Source organism: Hemicordylus capensis, chromosome 2, assembly GCF_027244095.1.
Source record: "Hemicordylus capensis ecotype Gifberg chromosome 2, rHemCap1.1.pri, whole genome shotgun sequence".
NCBI classification, from domain to species: Eukaryota; Metazoa; Chordata; class Lepidosauria; order Squamata; family Cordylidae; genus Hemicordylus; species Hemicordylus capensis.
In genome coordinates, this window is record NC_069658.1 from 322100821 (window position 1) to 322120295 (window position 19475).

At 43.8% G+C, this 19475-nt stretch overlaps 1 protein-coding gene across 2 annotated transcripts in view; it reads left to right on the forward strand.

Moving 5' to 3' along the window:
- DNAH1 (dynein axonemal heavy chain 1) overlaps positions 1-19475 on the forward strand; it is a 280454-nt gene that overhangs the window by 201048 nt on the left and 59931 nt on the right. For both annotated transcript variants that reach the window (XM_053298325.1, XM_053298327.1), the window contains 7 exons: positions 5323-5553; positions 8070-8266; positions 11411-11546; positions 14969-15177; positions 16084-16255; positions 16607-16798; positions 19160-19270. In XM_053298325.1, the coding sequence (XP_053154300.1) occupies positions 5323-5553; positions 8070-8266; positions 11411-11546; positions 14969-15177; positions 16084-16255; positions 16607-16798; positions 19160-19270 (1248 nt within the window). The remainder of the gene's footprint in view (positions 1-5322; positions 5554-8069; positions 8267-11410; positions 11547-14968; positions 15178-16083; positions 16256-16606; positions 16799-19159; positions 19271-19475) is intronic.

Consider the following 19475-nt stretch of genomic DNA (forward strand, 5'->3'; position numbering starts at 1 on the left):
TCTGGAGCTCATATTCCAATCCACAACATTGTTGCACAACTGCAAGCCTGCTTCATTTGTGTCAGTGGGAACTTTTGTGCACGAGCACTATAGTTCAAGAGCGCTCTCATGCAAATCCAATTTTTATCTCAGCTACAACATCCTCTTGTGCTAGCACAACAGTCCTTCCACATGTGGTATACTGCAGAACAGGCCAGGCATTATTTCCAGGTAAATCAGATTGATTGGTAAACCAGAGTATCTGGAGTGTGATTGTTGAATCCATTAGAATGGGTTCTGCGCCTGCGCAGTGTGGAGTTCCAGAGCTCCTCTTGGCACTTGCGCCCCACACCATGTGGCTATTTAAGGTGGCAGGAAGCTCCAGCACTTCAGTTCCTTTGTGACCGCCGTAGGAATTGGTTCCTTGGTTTCTGCAGCTCCTCGTTTTGGTTCCTTGCTTATTTGAAAATTCTACATACTTATTTTCGGTATTCCTGACATTTTGGACAGCCTATGGACTAAGATTTAAGCTTTATCGATCTAATTGTGATGAAAGATTGGACGGATACTTTGGCAAATTGACCTTGGACTGCCTTATTGGACTACGTTTGTGAGTAGTGGACAAATTTTGTTGAAAGATTGGACGGGTACTTTGGTCACAAATACAGAAAGGGAATGGATATAGCTAAACAGATGGGGGAAATACATTTAAACTTTGCCCAAAATGCAAGGCTAAATTGCCCTCCCAAGATGGCCACAATTTATGCCTTTTGTGTTTAGGAAAGACCCATAACATTTCAACATGTAAAATTTGCCAGTCATTTTCCAAGCAAACTCAGCACAATCGTGAACTCCGCTTGACAGTCGCTATCTATGACGATGTATTGGCTGCTCCCAGTACCTCAAAGGAAGGAAGGACTCCTTCTCCTGAGAAGAATGGCTCAAGGGCTGTGGCTTCAACCCAGTCTAACCCTCCCGTCGCCCATCTTCAAAGCTGCAAAGGCCTTGAAGAGGTAGGAAGACAAAATGGCGGAGGCCTCGGGGCACGCCAAAAAAGAAGCTAAAACCGTCAACATTGAGATCGACTCCGTCACCAACTTTGGCTCAGGATGTTGTCTTTGTGTCGGTGTCTAGGACACTGACAGTACTGCTGCTGAACCTGATGATGTCGAAGTCGGGCTCGATACCAAAAAAACATAATGCACCGATGCCATCTTCAACATCGAATGGACAGCCATTGACATTGAGGGCAGAATAATGCACTCCGCCTTCAACAATGACAAGGGCACCTTCAACGCCGACACCTGCACCGATGTCGACACAGACATTGACATTAAGGAAACAAGCGAACAAACAAACAAAACCCAGTACCCCATGGGTTAGCAACCCATGGGTGTGGTTAGCACCCTCTGTGCACTACACTGCCACTCACTCTGGGCCACCCTAGCACCCCACAAGTGGCTTTAAGGTTTTTCTCCATAGGGAAGAATGGAGGGTTCAATAGCCCCATAACTACACTTGGGGAATGCTGGGGTGGCTCAGAGTGAGGGTGCCAACCACCAATGGGTTAGCAACTTATGGGGTAGTGGGTTTGTTGTTTCTGAAGTGTTCTGAGTGTAGGTTCTTTGGTAGCATATAAGATTTTCAATGACAAACCATGAATCCACTCTCATTGCTAACCTTAAAGACACATAAACTTCAAAAATCACTTAAAAATCAGCCCTTTGCCCAATTCCTTTCAAATAATTCTGATAGCTTCCTTGCCCCCCTTGGGCACTACCACCCACCACACTCTGCTCTAGGCCACCCCTTTGCCCCCAACGTGAAACTATACATAGACACCTCCATGCTTCTTTATGGAGAAAAACCTTAAAGACGCATAAACTTCAAAAATCACTTAAAAATCAGCCCTTTTCCCAATTCCTTTCAAATAATTCTAATATCTTCCTTGCCCCCCTTGGGAACTACCACCCACCACACTCCACTCTAGGACACCCCTTTCCCTCCGACGTGAAGCTATACATTTGCTGCAATCCTTATTATTCCCTGTGAGGAATTCAAAAATACTTTTAAAATTCACCAATAATCAGAGGAGTGTCTGATTGCCTTGGGGTTTTGTGGGTGGTAGGCATCCCTGGGTGCCTACCACCCACTCCACATTTGTGCCTCTAGGTTCTCCACAATAGGTGATATGGGCTGGTTCAGGTCCCATTATATACCCTATGATAAAAATATTTCAAATGTTCATAAAAAATCACAAGGATGTCCAATTGCTTTGGGGTTTGGGTGGTTGTTGGCACCCATGGGTGCTCCACAAAAGGCAATAATGGGCTGGTTCATGTCCCATTATACCCTTTGAGGGAAAAATAAAAAATAAATTTCAAACATTCATTAAAAAATTGTACGAATGTCCGATTGCTTTGGGGTTTGGGTGGTAGGCACCCATCGGTGCCAGCTACTATCCCACCCACTTTTGGAGGTTTGAACTGGTTTGAACCAGTTTGAATCGAACCACCCCCAGTTTGCAGCTCAAACCTAATGGCTGGTTCAGTTCGAATTTGAACCATTGAACCACCCTGGTTTGAATTCAAACCGGTTTGCATTTGAACCGGTTCACACATCCCTACCGATAATGGACCTGACACATCTCAACGAATATGTCCATGTGAAGAAGTATCGGATGACAACGTTTCAGGAGATCCTACCACTTCTACACCAGGAGCTGTGCCTTGCGACATTAGACTTAAAAGATGCCTACTTCCACATAGGAATCCAGTCGTCCTACCGGAAATTCCTAAGGTTCACAGTGGAGACTTCAATCTATCACTATCAAGTTCTTCCATTTGGCCTCTGCACTGCCCCACGTGTATTCACCAAATGCATGGCAATAGTGATGGCACATCTAAGAACAAGAGGTTTGAAGATATATCCGTTTCTAGACAATTGGCTCCTGACGGTGTCCAGATCTCTGTGTGCATTGAGCATACAGATTTGGCACTGGTGCATCAAGAACAGCATCACCCCGTTAGCCATTCACATCAAAGGGACAGAGAATGTTCTAGCGGATGTTCTGAGTCACTCGTTTACCATGAAAGAATGGCACAAATGGGAATTGAACGACACTTACCTGCTGCCTATTTTCAGGCTCTGGGGCTTCCCCCAAATAGACTTATTTGCAACTGCACACAATGCCAAATGCAAACAGTACTGCTCAAGGGCTGGCCATGACCCACAGTCATTAGGAGATGCGTTCCAGATGGACTGGTCACAACACCTAACGTACATGTATGTTCTGTGTTATATATACATGTATAGTATATGTGGAAACCATGGTTGCTGAGGCCACCATGGAGTGATCAGGATACATTTTACTTGGAATGTTAGAATCTGTGCCACTACCTCTAGTGGGAAGCGGGTAGTGGCACAGATTCTAACATTCCAAGTAAAATGTATCCTGATCACTCCATGGTGGCCTCGGCCACCATGGTTTCCGCATCTACTCAGACTTTCGGCACATACGTACAAAAGGCTTCCACAATGTCAAGACCTCCTGACTCAGGAAAACGGACAAGTACTACACCCAGAGGTGCCCACTATGCGGCTAACAGCATGGAGGATTGGCTACTGAATAAAATATCACTGAATCAGAGAAAGGCTTCCACCAGAAGAACTATGCAAGCAAGTGGAAAAGATTCACTTTCTACGCTGTCAAGAAAGGCTTCCAGCCTCTTAAGGCTACTGTCTGGCAGGTCCTCCTGTATCTTACCACACTGAAGACCTCACAGCTTTCGAATGTCTCCATAAAGGTCCACTTAGATTTCCGCAAAACATCCAGGGTGGGATGGAAAGACAGTATTCTCCCACCCGAGCTGCAAAAGTTTTCTATAGGGCCTCACTAACCTTTACCCTCCAGTATGGCAACCACTGGAACAGTGAAGTATTTATCTAGTTCTGTCAGTGCTAACAAAGGTGCCTTTTGAGCCCATGAAGACTTCTAGTCTAAAGCTGACTTCCCTGAAAACAGCCTTCTTGGTGGCTATTACCACTGCCCACAGGGTGAGTGAACTTACAGCTCTGAGGATGGATGTACCTTATACTTGCTTCTACCCGGATAAAGTGCTGCTATGCCCAGACATTACTTTCCTTCCAAAGACTGTGACAGATTTTCACATAAACCAGGACATCATGCTGCCTACCTTCAACTCTCCGAGCATGCCTCTGGAAAAGGCCCTGCATTCCTTTGATGTCTGGAGGGCTCTTTTGTTCTTCCTATCGAAGACAAAAGCAATCAGAAAGTAAAAAAAACCCTATTCATATCTTACAAGGGGAAAACGATGGGACGAGCCTTGTCTAGACAGAGACTGTCCCACCGGCTTGTGGAATCAATCTTAATGACCTGCAAAAGGTGCAGCCGCCTAAGTCTATCAAGGCACATTCAACTAGAGCTTATGGTGCCTCTGAAGCTCACCTATCTGGCATATTCTTTTGGGACATTTGTAGGGCTACCACCTGGTCCTCCGAACAGCCCTTCATGAGACAATATGCCATTGACTTGCATTCTGCAGCAGAGGCAAATTTTGGGAGAGGTGTTCTCAAAAAGGTGTGACAGTAACACTACTGCTCCCTCCTCCTAAAAGGAGCTAACTAAACACCCATTCTAATGGATTTAACGGATCATGCTCCAGATAAACAGGTTGTTCACCTGTATGATGATCTGGTAGTGATCTGTTGACATCCATTAGACCCTCCCGAACCTCACCACTGTGGTAGTGCTCAAGTCTACATAGTAGAACTTACTTAATGCTCCAAAGCTGCTCAACTGTTCCGGCAGTCTCCAAGGAACTGAAGTGCTGGCACTTCCTCCTGCCTTAAATAGCCATGTGGTCACATGGGGTGGGGCACAAGCACTGAGAGGAGCTGTGGAACTCCACACCAAGAGGCTTCTGTGCAAGCGCAGAACCCATTCTAATGGATTTCAACTGATTACTACCAGATCATCAGTTACAGGTGAGCAACCTGTTTTTCTACTGTACTGGCATCAGAGTTGGGTCAATACCTTAAGGGAAATCCATATGTAACAAGAGATATCATACTAGAATTACAAAATTTATTTCATATTTCTTTTTAGATTAAAAAATGATCTGCATTTTTATTGCAACATTCATTGTTTCCTCTGTAGAGCCCTAGCTTTGGTTTGAAATGGTGACTATTTAGAAAACAACTTATAGAATCCCATTTTGCTTTTTGGTACTGCCAAAAATAAGAAATTAGAAAATTATTTGGGGTCATGTGAGTCCCAAAGAAGGAGCCCTATGTAAGGTTCTCACTGGAATTCTTTGCCAGGACAAACTTACCCTGCTGAGGCTGTGGTACCATGAGAGTTGCCGTGTGTTCTGTGACCGCCTGGTGAATGAAGAGGACCGAATTTGGTTTGATGACCTGATGAAGAGCGTGATGTTAGAATGGGGAACCACCTTGGATGAAGTTGTTCCTTTCCAGCCCCTTCTTTATGGGGATTTCATGATGCCAGGTGCTGATGTAAAGCTATATGAACTGATTGATGACAAAGACAAGGTAGGTTGCTGATGGTGCTTCTCCATTTTTGTGTTCCTTTTATCTTTTGCTAATCCCTGTGCAATGTAAAGAGGCTTTCCACATGAGCAGTGTGGAGAGTCTAAATGGGCTCTGCAGGGAGACTGGGCCCATTCTCCCCACAGACGAGCAGGGAGCCATCCCTGGCAGCCGGATCGGCCACCCACACAATTACAAGCTCTGTTACGGAGCCGGTAGAGGTGGCAGGGATTTGGGGCTGCCCAGCGCTCAGAAGTCCCAGGATCCTGGGGAGACCCCAGAGGCCGGGAGGCTTGTTGAAGCTACCCGGTCGGGGGTCTCCTCATGAGTCACTACGGTGTGGTGCTGCACTGCAGCGTCTCACGATCAGAACGGGGTTAGTGGAGAGCTCTGTCTGCTGACCTCATTGAAAGGGAGGGGTATTTTAGAAGGTTTGCTGCCAGGAGCTGCATGGCTCCCATTGCAGCACATGTCCATGTAGACCTGGAGTGGCCTCCCTTAGCCCGGTTCCTCATGGTTGTAAGAATAGCCTCATAATGTGGGGGCCAGTAATAAAACAAAGGGTTTTCTGAGCAGGGTTTCTAGAAAATCTTCCATACATGGGGTTAATGTTGCAGGCTTATATTGGAAGTGGTTATGAATCCCAGTGCAAAAAGGCTAAGGTTGTACAAGGATAGACTGAGCTCTAGAACCCTGCTGAGAATGACAGATGAACCTGGATGGAAGATAAAAGAACGGACCTAGATTATGCTGTTTTCTCTGAATGCCCCCTGCTTCCTTTAGTGTTCAGGCAAGTAATAAAGAACAGTCGGGAATCTGCTATGCAGATGACTTGAGCTCACTACTTGGGCTTGGAAAATGCAATAAACTAGGAAGGGAAACAAGTTTTATGTTCATAGTACTGCAGCGGAGGCCATTAATCTTTACAGCTGACCTTTGCAAGCAATTACCCTTCCTGCAGAACTCCCAGCTGGAAGGGCATTGTGCATATAGAGAAAATGTTAATTAAGCAAAGGGTAAAATTATAAAGATCTTAATAAGAAGTAGTATACTTTGCATTCAGGGTGATGTAGTCTAGGGCAATAATGATAACAGCAGGACCTCTTCCATTATCATTACATGAATTACTATTATTAATTAATCCAACCTCTTAGATAGGCAGATGCTTGTCACACTCATTCCTCGGGAAGAAAAAAAATCTTGTTGGTGTGCTAGGGGTGTTGTTGGTGCTAACCGATCTGCCATGAACAGGGCCGGTTCAACAGTATGATCGCAAACCAGACCAGCCTCCAGAAGAGGCAGTCCAGTCCGCGATTGTATCAAACCAAGCCCAGTGCATTGCAGACCAGTCCGAACTGGTTCAATGGGCTATACTTGTAAAGGGGAATCCAGTGAGGCTTTAAAGGGCTTCTAAAGAGCAGCTGGTGTGAGGCGCGAGAGGCCAGGTCCATCCAAGAACCACACTGTCACCGTGCGGGCAGAATTCTGGAGGGAGCGCCAGAACAGAAAGCACCTTACAACTACTTTTAAAGGTGCCCCGCCCAGCCGCACTTTTTGCAGAGTTGCCCAAACCTAAGGGGTATACTCGTGGGTCAAATGAGCCATAAGCCAGAATTTGGCTTTTTAAAAGCCAAATCTAGCCACCTAGTTTAGAAGCCCTTTAAAGCCAGGATTTCCCTTGGCTTGTAAAGGGGAATCCTTACCAGATTCCCCTTTACAAGAATAGCCCCTCGAACCACCAAACCAGATCAAACCAGGTTGCTCAAACGGAGTGGACCAGCCAGCCAGTTTGACCAAACTGGTTTGCAGACTAGTGGTTCGGTTTGAATTTGGTTTGAATTCACACTGAACCATTAAAATGGGTCTGTGCACAACAACAACAACATACGTTTATATACCGCTTTTCAACAAAAGCTTCCACAGCAGTTTACATAGAGAAATAATAAATAAATAAGATGGATCCCTGTCCCAAAGGACTCTCAATCTAAAAATAAATGTAAGATAGACACCAGCAACAGTCACTGAGGGACTGTGCTGGGGGTGGATAAGGCCCCAGCTTAATAAAGAGAATCATCACATTAAAAAGGTGCCTCTTTGTCCATTTAGCAGGTCCAAGATAGTATGGACCAAGCCCATACTATGACATTGTGGCCAGCCTTAGATTGATACCCTGAAATTCTGATCATCAGTTTGTTGATCTAAACCCTCTTGGGGTCTGCTAAAACTTACAGTGTGAAAAGATTTGAATGGTGGTTTTATTGGTGTGACTGTTTGGTTCAGAGATTAAAGACAGAGTCTTTGATGCTCACTCTTTTCTGAAAAGTGTATATTTAGGACCATAGATTTTCCGTTTCAGTGAGTATTCATTCTATGCCCGTGAATATTTGTTCCTACATTATCTTCCCTTGCCTATGGGATCTGAAGGGCATAGAGGTGGGTGGCCTTCTCCATGGCAGGCCCACTAAAAGTGGCATTCTTAGCAACAGCTCTCATTCTTCTTGCTCTCTTTTTGGCCATAGCTTATGCATGTGATTGAGGAGTACATGGAGGAGTACAATCAGATCAATACCACCAAAATGAAGTTAGTTCTCTTCATGGATGCGATGAAGCACATTTGCCGTATCACTCGTATTCTGCGCCAGTCCCTGGGCAATGCTCTTCTCTTAGGTGTTGGTGGCAGTGGAAGGCAATCTCTCACCAAGCTGGCTTCTCACATGTAAGATATGAATGCATACCACAGATGTTTGAGCCAGTAAACTGTACCGGGATTCTCTAGAATTCCACTGGGACTTGCTGGTCATTCCTACTTCTGGATTAAGTTTGCTCACATCATGACAAGAAGAGAAATTGAGCCTGTTCACAAAAGGTTTCATCTGTGTAGAACAGGCCTGCTCATATTTGTCCTCCCTCCCCAAGCTGTTTTTAGACTACAACTCTCATAATCGCCAGCCACAGTGGCCAATAACCAGAGATTATGGTAGTTGTAGTTTCGGATATGCACAAATTGATTTTTTTGATTTGATTTGTGCCCAAAACAAATCACCCCTGCTTTGATTTGTTTCAGATTTGGACCACTTAACAAGATCATAGGGGCACCAAATGTGGGTGGTGAATAGGTACCCATGGGTCCCACCTACCACCCAAATTTCAAGGCAATGGGACACTTGGTTGATATTTAATGATTTTATTTTAGCTTTTACTGATTTTGAACATTTCCAACCTAGGAAGCAATGGGGATTCGAAGTTGCCATATCCTAATCGTAAAATGGACCCCCAGCTTTCATTTTTTTAAAAAAGATAAGCTCTAGCCCTTTTAGAAGTGGAGTTATGAAACAGTCATTATTTTTCAAGTGTTTGTATTCTTTGGTGTATAATAACTTTTCCTCATAATGAATCCCTATGAGGATTCATTGCACACCTTCATTTCTTCTGTTCATTTTACTGTCACTAGGCAGTGCCAGCTGCCATGTGCCAACTAAAAACACACACACACACACACACACACACCTGCAAGGCAGTGGGATACTCATTTTGATTTTTAGGAATACTGAAATGTTTAGATTCCTTAGTGTATAATAACGTTTCATCATTCTGTTCATTTCTTCTGTTCATTTTGACTATCATTAGACACTGCCAGCTGTCAACTGCCATGTGTCAACTACACCACACACACACACACACACCCCACACACGGGTACTCAGTTTATTTTTTAGGTATTTTTGAAGTGTTTAGATTCTTTGGTGTCTTCATTACACACCTTCATTTCTTCTGTTCATTTTGACCCCACTGCTTCACAGGTGGGGAATTAGCGGCATCTCATGTTCCAACTATGCTGCAACCCCCAACCCACTGGGTATTCAGTTTCTTTTAGGAATTTTTGAGGTGTTTAGACTCTTTGGTGTGTAATGAATCCTCATAGGGATTCATTATGAGGAAAGGTTATTAGACACCAAAGAGCCTAAACAATTGAAAAGAATCCTAGAACATAAACCGAGTAGTACCCCACTGCCTTGTGGGTGGGAGTGGGGTGTAGTTGGCACATGGCGGTTGACAGTTGGCACTGTCAAAAAGACAGTCAAAACGAATAGAAGAAATGAAGGTGTGCAATGAATCCTAATAGGGATTCATTGAGGGAAAGTTATTATACACCAAAGAATCCAAACACTTGAAAAATAGTGACCACACATTTTGCTCCATAACTCCACTTCTACAAGGACTAGAGCTTAGCTGTTTGTTTTTTGTTTTTGTTTTTAAAGATAGCTGGGAATCTGGGGGAATCAATAGGAGGGATCCGAATCTCGAATCAATTTGGATCAAATCAGGCACGATTCGATTTGTACCCAAATCTAGCCAGTGTACCACAGGGGTGATTTGTTTTGTCTCCAAATCACCCGAATCAGCTAGATTTGGAAACAAATTGATTTGTACCCAAATCAGTTTGTACATCCCTAGTTGTAGGCCAACATCAGCAGGAGGGCTGAAGTTGATCAGCTCTGGTGTAGAATCTGCATGCAGTATGTTTATACATCTGCCATGCTTCCAGACCCACTTCATATCCGCATTTGGATAGAACATTGGAACAGGGCATATGCATTTCAAGTCTAACGTGTGTAGGCCCTGTCCTTATGATTGTTATTCTTCCAGAGTGTTTGTAAGTTGTGGGGAATTGCTTGGGTCAAGCTATGTGCATTAGTTTCTTTGCATACAGACTCTGACACTAACCCTATTCCTGCAATATATCAGACAGTCCCAAAGGTGGAAAAAAATAGGTGATCAGAGCAGGTGGATGAAATGCCATTCTTCCACTGTGCGTAGCCACTATGCTCTGTTTGTAAACTAGCCCATGGCTTTGTTCTGCTGAAACGTGAATGAGGTTATCCCTGCCTTTCCTTGTCTATTTGTGACATGATGTGCTCATCTCCTCTTCAAAGTCATCGGTGGGGTATGTATATTTGTTCCATGATGAAAGAATATGGGCGATGTGCCTCTTCCCACTGCACTGATGATATTCATTTTCCTCAGTAAAGGTTTCTTTGAACATCCAGAAACACTCAGTAATGGTAATGATCCAAAAAAGCAACATATGCACACCGAATGCATGCACACGTTGAACACTTTTTAATGTTTTCACCACTGCAGTTTCTGATGCCAAAGAAACAAGGAAATGCTTCATTTAAAAAGTGACTTTTCTCAGTTAGTGAAGGAGAGGGTCCAGAGTGGCTTATCTCCTCTCACTAACTTCAAGACCAGACCTGAAATGTCTACTCTGTGTCTATTGAGAGAAGAACTCCTTTCAGTTCTTGTCCTGCCTGCTCTCAAGACCAGGCTTTCACTCTGAGCTGTCCCTGCAACCTGGGCTTTCCTGGCTTTGCTCTGATTAGAGAAGAAGTGGTTAATTAGGGTGGGAGAGGAGTGAACCAATTACAAAAAAAGTCCTCTGATCATCATGCCTCCTTCTCATCATCTGTATTTGAAATGGTAATGCCAGACCAAGAGCCAGTAGCATCCATATTTAAAGGCTCTTCGGTTTTTCCAAAATCTAAAGTCCCTCATCTGGTAATGCTCTTTGCTGATTGCTAAAAAGAAGCTATGAAATCAGAATGGACACCCCTCTTGAACCACCAGCATTTGGCTAGCAGTGCTAAGAAAGTCGCTAGCATGGGGATTTTAAAGACTCCTCTTGTAAATGCCACAGCAGGTGCTTTACTTTCAGGCAGTAGTTCCTAAAGTTAGGAACAACCATTTGAAGTAAAAACATGAAAGAAAAAGGTGTCTCTCTGTACAGCTCTTCTCTATGAATTAATGTATGAATTCTTTAGATTGTAGCCCATGTGCTGATTTGAACTCTTTTCTTTTTAGAGCTGATTATGAATGTTTCCAGATTGAACTTTCAAAGAACTATGGAATAACCGAGTGGCGAGATGACATCAAAAAAATCATGCTGAAAGCTGGTCTGCAGTGCTTGCCCATTACGTTTCTGTTCACAGACACACAGGTGATCAGAGCTGTTAGCACACTGAAAGGTCTGAAAGGTTTTGTGCACTAGTCAGCTTGCCCATTCCATTGATGATGCTTAGATTTGTCTCAACACCTGTTACCTTGGTTGTGGTCTATATTTTCTCAGCTGGTCTTGCCTAAGCAATGTCATCTTAGAGAACTATGAAAGAAGTTTCTGTTTCAAAAAAACAACAGCAACTAGTGTTCAGTGCACTTGATATATGAGTGACATTTCCATTGATGATTCCAAAAATTCTAGTTTTTAAGGAGTTATATCATTTGATACATTAAACACATTTTGCAAACCTGGTGGCTGGGACTTAAGATTCCTTAATGTGTATTGTGTGGCTTCCTGAAAACTAAAAATGGTACAGTGCCTCTGCCCACTTCTAGAGCTTATCCAGATGACCACTGGATGAATGTCGTAAGCCTTAATTTAGCTTTTGTATGATAGTCCTACACAGGTTCCCATTCATAGCCTGACTTCCGTTCCACACTTAATTCAGGTCAAACACATCACACTAAACACATAGTTTGGCCCTTCCTTGCTTTTAAAAAAAAATGCTAGTTGCAAGGCCCTTATCCAGATTGGGACTATGTGAGTAGAGGTGAGTTAGCCCTTTGGCCAAACCATGGTACAGAAAGTTCCTACTGGTGCAGCAGGGGAGGAAGGATAACTCCCACCCCAACACACACACACACACACACACACACACACACACACACACACACACACTGCAGTTCTAATCTAGATCAAGGCCCCCTCAATTTTACAAAGGGGAAAAACATGCAAAGTTCCAACTATGTGCTTAATGTAATGTATAATGTGGTCCTGAGTTTTAAGGGGAAGGAGCCTTGTTGCAAGAGGTAACCATACTGCTCACTAGTTGTGTGTATACAGACTTTAAGGAACTGTATTATTATTTTGATGGTTACTGTTGTTATATTTATATCAGACTCTTCCTCTATGAATTCCAGAATGATACTTTTGTCTCCCAACAGCTCTGACATGGTCACTTTCATAGGGATCTAAACATCTTCTTTCCACTTCCATGTGAAGCATCCTGACCTGCTGCACCATCCTGACTTGCAATAAATGAAAAGAGACAATAAGACCAGAGGCTTATAAAATGGTGTGGCACCACTGTTGAGAGATGGCGTACCTTTGCCATCAAGTGGCAGAATGTTCCACCTCTAAAGCATTAAAATGCAGCTAATAATATGTGGAATAATACCTTTAGTGGTGTATATTTACTTAGAAGAAAGTCAGCTGCAAGGAGCAAAGGAACACCCTTATCCTCGGCCAGGCTACAAAGTGGGGCTAGACTGGGCAGGAGAGGGAGCAATCCCAGCACTCCACACAAGCAGCCTAACCAAGGCTGGGCTGCCCTAGCCTGGGTTAGACTTCTTGTGAGAACAGCCTTAGTACTTCCTACATTTTCCAGAAATCTGTCCACACCTTTAGAGAGATCTCTACATGTTTTTGATGTGTGGAGGTCACTCCTGTTTTACTTGGACAGGACTAAAGATTTCTGGAGAAGCAAGCAACTCTTTGTGGCCTACAAGGGAAAGTCAAAGGGCCACCCTATCTCTTGGCAATGCCTATCCAATTGGCTAGTAGAGCTGATCTCACTGACATATATGGTCCAAAATGTGGAGTCTCCTCGCACCATTAGGGCTCACTCTCAGGAGTGTAGGGAAGCTGCCGCCGGCCCCAGTTCAGCTCACCGCCATGCCCCCGGCATCAGATGCAGGGGGGCATGGTGCACTTGCTAATGGAGCAGTGTGCCCTGTTTTCCACCATATTCTGCCCAGCGCAACATTTGCAGTGTGGCCCAGGAATGGCTCTCCCTGCTTTAAAAGGCAGGGAACCGCGTTCCCACACAGGCTAGGAGGAATATGCTTGAAAATGGTGCTGGTGGAATATGCTTGAAAATAGGGTATGCGGCTCTGTTTGTGAGAGTGCCACGCCCCCTGCATCTGACGTCAGGTGCAGGACGCATGGCTGGGGCGCAAGCCACAGCCCCTGAGTGTGGTGGCCTGGGTTCTTTGAATCCATTTGCGCAATGGTGGCTCCACCCCTGCTCACTCTACTAGAGCTTTTGCAGCTTCAGCAGCACATCTCTCTGGTATTCAAACTGAAGACATCTGTAAGGTGGCCACCTGGTCGTCTGAACTGCCTTTTGTGAAAGTCTACACAATTGACCTTTGTTTTGCTGAAGAAGCAAACTTTCAGTGAGATGTCTTAAAGAGGGTCTTGCAGTAGCTTACTGCTCCCTCCTCCTGGGAAAGCTTGCTAAGCACCCAGGATTCAGGGGCGTAACTATAATAGGGCAAGAGGAGGCAGTTGTTTGGGGCCCACTTCCTTGGGGGGGCCCCCAGAGGAAAGTCACATGACTGACTCCCCAAGCCATGCACCCGTCTGCGCTATTCATCCTCCGAAATTGATGTGAGTGTTAAGACCAGGAGCTACCAGAACAGCATGTCTTTCTCTAGTACCATTAAATGACTTGCATCATCCACAATTTACAAAACCTTAAAAAAAATAATTTAGGATGATGTTCTATTATTAATGCCCTACAGATCATGCTACAGATAAACAGGTTGCTTACCTGTAACTTATTATCTGTAAGTGATCCGTAAACATTCATAAGAGTCTCCCAACCTCCCCGCAGCAGTAAGCTGAAGAAAGAGACTTAGCAGAAAAGGCCTACACTGGATGATCATCATGCTCTGGTGATTGTCCAAGAACCAAAGGAAGGGTGCTCTAACAGCTGAAATAAACAGTTACACAGAGCATGAGAAGTGGTGCAAGAGCGCCATGAGGAGCTGGAGCATTCTGCCCAGGTGCAGAACCCAGGATTATGCATGTCTACGGAACATTTACCGATCATAAGTTACAGGTGATCAACCTGTTTCTATCTTTCCTAGTCAGATCTCACTCATAGGAACATAGGAAGCTACCATATACTGAGTCAGACCATTGGTCTATCTAGCTCAGTGTTGTCTTCACAGAGTGGCAGTGGCTTCTCCAAGGTTGCAGGCAGGAATCTCTCTCAGCCCTGTCTTGGGGAAGCCAGGGAGGGAACGTGGAACCTTCTGCTCTTCCCAGAGTGGCTCCATCCCCTGAGGGGAATCTCTTACAGTGCTCACACTTCTAGTCTCTCTTTCATATGCAACCAGGGCAGACCCTGCTTAGCTATGGGGATAAGTCATGCTTGCTACCGCAAGACCAGCTCTCCTCTCCTAACTCCATTAACTGCTCTAGACTTAGCCATAGTTTACACACAGATATTCTCCTTTTTCTGTCTAAAACAATTGGATTTCCCTAACAGGAATGAAGTGGAAATGTTTAGGTTCAAGGTCAATATAGTAAGCACAACACTATTATCAATAGAACCTTCTTTATTTTCTCTTTAGATTAAAAGTGAATCTTTTCTTGAGGATATCAACAACCTGCTGAACTCGGGAGATATTCCCAACCTGTATGCCCCAGATGAACAGGATCAGATTATGACCACTATGAAGCCTATTGTTCAGGACCAGGGGCTTCAACCTACCAAGGCCAACATGATAGCTGCGTACACAGGGAGAGTACGCAGTAATATCCATACAGTCCTATGCATGAGGTATGAGCTAGCCTAGCCTATGACTTCAGATGAGGGAAGGAAGCTCTCCAAACTAGAAACAACTTTCCTCCCTGTCACTGATGACTCAGTAGTAATAGTACCAACAGATATTCAAGTTCAAGGAGTTCTCATTACTCATTAACCTACCGTGCCAGAAAATTCAGGGGCCAATGCTGCTGCCATTATTCACACCAAACAGAGATTTTAATTCATGGGGTACCTCATACTCAATATCCCTCTCCTCTAATAACCCCATATGTCATGGGATTACTAGAGGAGAGGGATGCTTCAAAGCCAGAGATGTATTTTATTTCTGGAGGAAAAAATAATGCAAACCAACTTTCAGTTGTCAACAGATTATCAGTTTTACTTATCCGATACCATTAGGAACCTTCAAGGTCTTTGTTGTTATTTTACTCCCTCCTTCATCATCACTCCCCCCACCCCCATGCTCTGCTGCAAGGATCCAGCTTCTTGCTGCATCCTCTGACCACTAGTCTGGATGCCAGCCATTGTTTGCTCAGATAAATTTGTAAATATAAGAGAAATATTTTTGGAAAAGTTAGCAATGAGGCAAATCATAGAAATTTCATGCATTTTAAATTATTGGCATCTCAAGCTCATTTAGTGATTTTAAGGAGCTGGATTTTTATTTCAACATTTGTGGTGACTCAGGCCTTCTGCTAACATTAAGTAGTTGGAAGTCTCAGCTAGTGAGATGGGAATTGCCCATCCCTCGTGGGTTAATATGCATGTATTAACACCCATTTTAATTGTAGCCTCTGTGTGTTTCCCATATCTTTGCTGCTAAAGAATTTGCTCACTATGCATTCAGACTCAAGAGGAGTGACTTAGTCAGAGTTTATTTTCATGAGGTTTTTCTCTGTTCTTTCCTTCATTCTCTAGTCCCATAGGAGAGGTGTTCCGAGCACGACTCAGACAATTTCCATCTCTAGTGAACTGCTGTACCATTGACTGGTTTAACGAATGGCCTTCAGAAGCCCTTGAGTCTGTTGCTGCTTCCTTCTTCCATGACATGCCAGACCGTGAAGCCACCCCTGAAGTTTTAGAGGGAATGGTAGGTGTTTTTCTTAGAAAAAGAGTGAGGTGATTATCTCAGATCATAAATTTGTGGTGAAAGACACATGAAAGAGAGAGGCAGCGGCCTAATCACTGATCATTACTGGAAGTCATTATAAATGGTCATTATCGGAATTCAGACTGTTTGATTCACCCAGCTAGTGTTTGGAACAGGTGTTGCTTCTCCATTTCTTATCCACATGATTCCTATCCTAGTTTCATAAGTGTCCGTGTTACACCTGGTCATGTTATACTTCTGTGTCTCATTTATAGCTATTTTGCAGTCATGCTCTTCCCCCTCTTTAGGACTGAATGACTTTTAAAAGTGCCTGCTTCTCATTCCTCACAGATTCAGATGTGTGTAGAAATCCATCAGAGTGTAGCACACAAGTGCAAGGACTATCTGGCAGAACTGGCAAGACATAATTATGTCACTCCCAAGAGCTACCTGGAGCTGCTCGGCATTTTCACCACCTTAATAGATAAAAAGAAACAGGAACTCAGAGTTGCCAAAGAGAGGATGAAGAGTGGACTGGACAAGGTGGGTTGCTAAAAATCTTCAGGAGTCTTTTACAAATGCGATGGATATTTATATGCCGCTTTTCAACAAAAGATCCCACAGCGGTTTACATAGAGAAATATACACACAACCCAACACAACACAACCTAAACTAACCCTAAACTAAACATAACACTAGCTGGGCCGGGCGCAGAACATCTGCGCCTCTAGTTCTCCCCCCACCATCAGTTTCTTCCCCTCCCGCCCACAGCTCATATGGATCCCAATCCCAGTACTCTTCACTGGGGTAGCCCAGGTTTTTTACTTGAGCTTATAGTGACGTAGAAGGGTGCAAGCACACCCTTCCACCTTAGGGATCATCTTTAGCAGGTGTTCGGTGTGTCACTCTGCTGGCCACCTGGAAAAGCACTATAATTGCTGGGAAGCCTATTAACTAATAAACTGCTCCTTCGTCCGAGTTACATTTCAAGACACAAAAGTTTTGTTAGCACAGTTTCACATCTGTTCTTGCATTTTGGAATGTTTCGAGGAGCTTCTTCCCACTTTCCATTCACTCTCAAGCTAGCCAAGATAATCCCGTGAGCAGTCATCTGATCATGGTAATTACTGTGGCTAAGATTAGGTTGTTCTCTCTTGCTTTTAAGTATGTATTCAAATAAAGGTGCTCTTTTGCAGATATTTAACCAAGATAACAGTTTGTGGCACTGGCTACTAAATACAATGGACAATTTCTTTTTATAATGAGAAAATAATCTGTAAATGCATCACTTGAATCAAGAGATCTGGAGAGAGTATTCACAGCAGGGCCTTGTGGTCCACACATCTTTCCATACTTGCCTCTACCTGCTGCAGAAGAAGGGTCCACCAGTGTTTGTACCTCGCAATGTTCACCTCCCCTTTACATTTGTATTGCTCAAGTGTCCACATTTTTAAAGTGCTTGCTGGTTTTTACAGTCCGGCCAGCCACTTCCTGATCTATACCATGCAGACCCAACTTCTCTTTGGGATGAAGATATTACTCTCTGTGCTTCATGATCAGAGTGTGACAACTTAAGCAGAATAAACCTACAGTTTTTCAACTGTTCCATTAGGATTGGAACAATTTTTCAACTGTTCTATTAAGATTGTTAGCAAGCGTTTCATTTGTATAAAAAGTGGTGGGTTGGTATTCCACCACTCAGTGCTAACTGAGAAAAGAGACACCTTTTAGAGTGGTGATTCTCTTATATTTAGCAAGAGGAGAACAACTGGCCCTATCCAGCCCCAGCACAGCATCCCTCCAGTGGCTGTTGCTGGTATCTGCCTGACATTTCTTTTTAGACTGTGAGCCCTTTGGGGACAAGGGACCATTTTATTTATGTATTTTTTCTTTGTAAACCGCTTTGTGAACTTTGGTTAAAGAGCGGTATAGAAATATTCATAGTAGTAGTAGCATTTCCCTTCTCATTTATGATCAAGGAAGTACATTGAACAACTCAACAACTGTGCAAACAATCCCTCACTGATGGTACCACAAAGATAAAGGTTCAGCCTGAAAAGGCAGAAAATCTGTGTGCTGCATTTGCCAAGGAAGTAGGAGACCCTCCTTTTCCCTGCACAACATGGGCTACAGGAGCCTCCCCGCTTCTGTAAAAACAGAAACCTAGAAGTAATAGTTTTCTTACATAGAGGGCAAGTTGTGACCTTTTGTTTGCAACTAGGAACAGATCTTTTAGCACACGTCAGTCTCAATAAGTCACCACAACCGACTCTGACCAGTAATGCAATACAGCCACTTTACTTCTCCATTAGTATATATACCCACAAGTAAACTGGGTTATTTACCTAATCATATTCCATTTGTGTAAATGTCAGGTTGCAGTTGATAATTACCCTGAGTTATTCACTCACTCACATATCAAGAATGTTCCATACATCTGTATGCACACACATTTATTTTCTCCACAGTGTATTTGCGTGTAAGTATGAGGGGGCTGGTGAGAGCGGTGGCGGGTGGGGGGATGTAGACAAAGGTTAAGGAGGTTATTGTCTTCCTTGCTGTTAAAATGCAGCTGGCCCTGGGCTTTTTCCATTCTTCATGTGAAAAATCTGTTACTACTCTTATAGGGAACATTGAGTGATACATTATTATCCTTCCTTTTAAAAAAGAGAGAGAGAGAGAGAGAGAGAAGCTTCAGGCATTTAATTCTATTCTATTAATTCATTAATTCCTTGGAAGAAGGGCATGATAAAAATGTGATGAATAAGAGACACTTTTTGTCAGGCAATGTGCAGCCATTTCGGTGGTGGTGAGTTGCTTACTGTTCGGGTGGGGTGGGCTGGGGTGGGATTGTCTGTTGCTCTTCCCTAAACATATGAAGATGAATTTCTCCCCTTCTCTAGCTTTTGCGTACAGCAGAAGATGTTGCAAAAATGCAGGAAGAGTTAGAATTAGCACGCCCCCAGCTGGCAAAAGCTGCTGAAGAACAGCTGGTGACCATGGAACAAATACAGGTATACAACATATCTTCAGAAAGTGGTGCAAAAGGGACAGAGCTTGCCAGGTAGGAAGCGAAGGCGTAGAATCGGACTATGTGCTGCTACTTTATTCTAAGCCTTATGTTGAAGGAAACTGCATCTCTGGTGAATCTTTGCCTTGCTTGCATCCAGTAGCTAAAGAAAAAAATAGGGAGGCAGATTTTGCATGTCATTAAAGGAC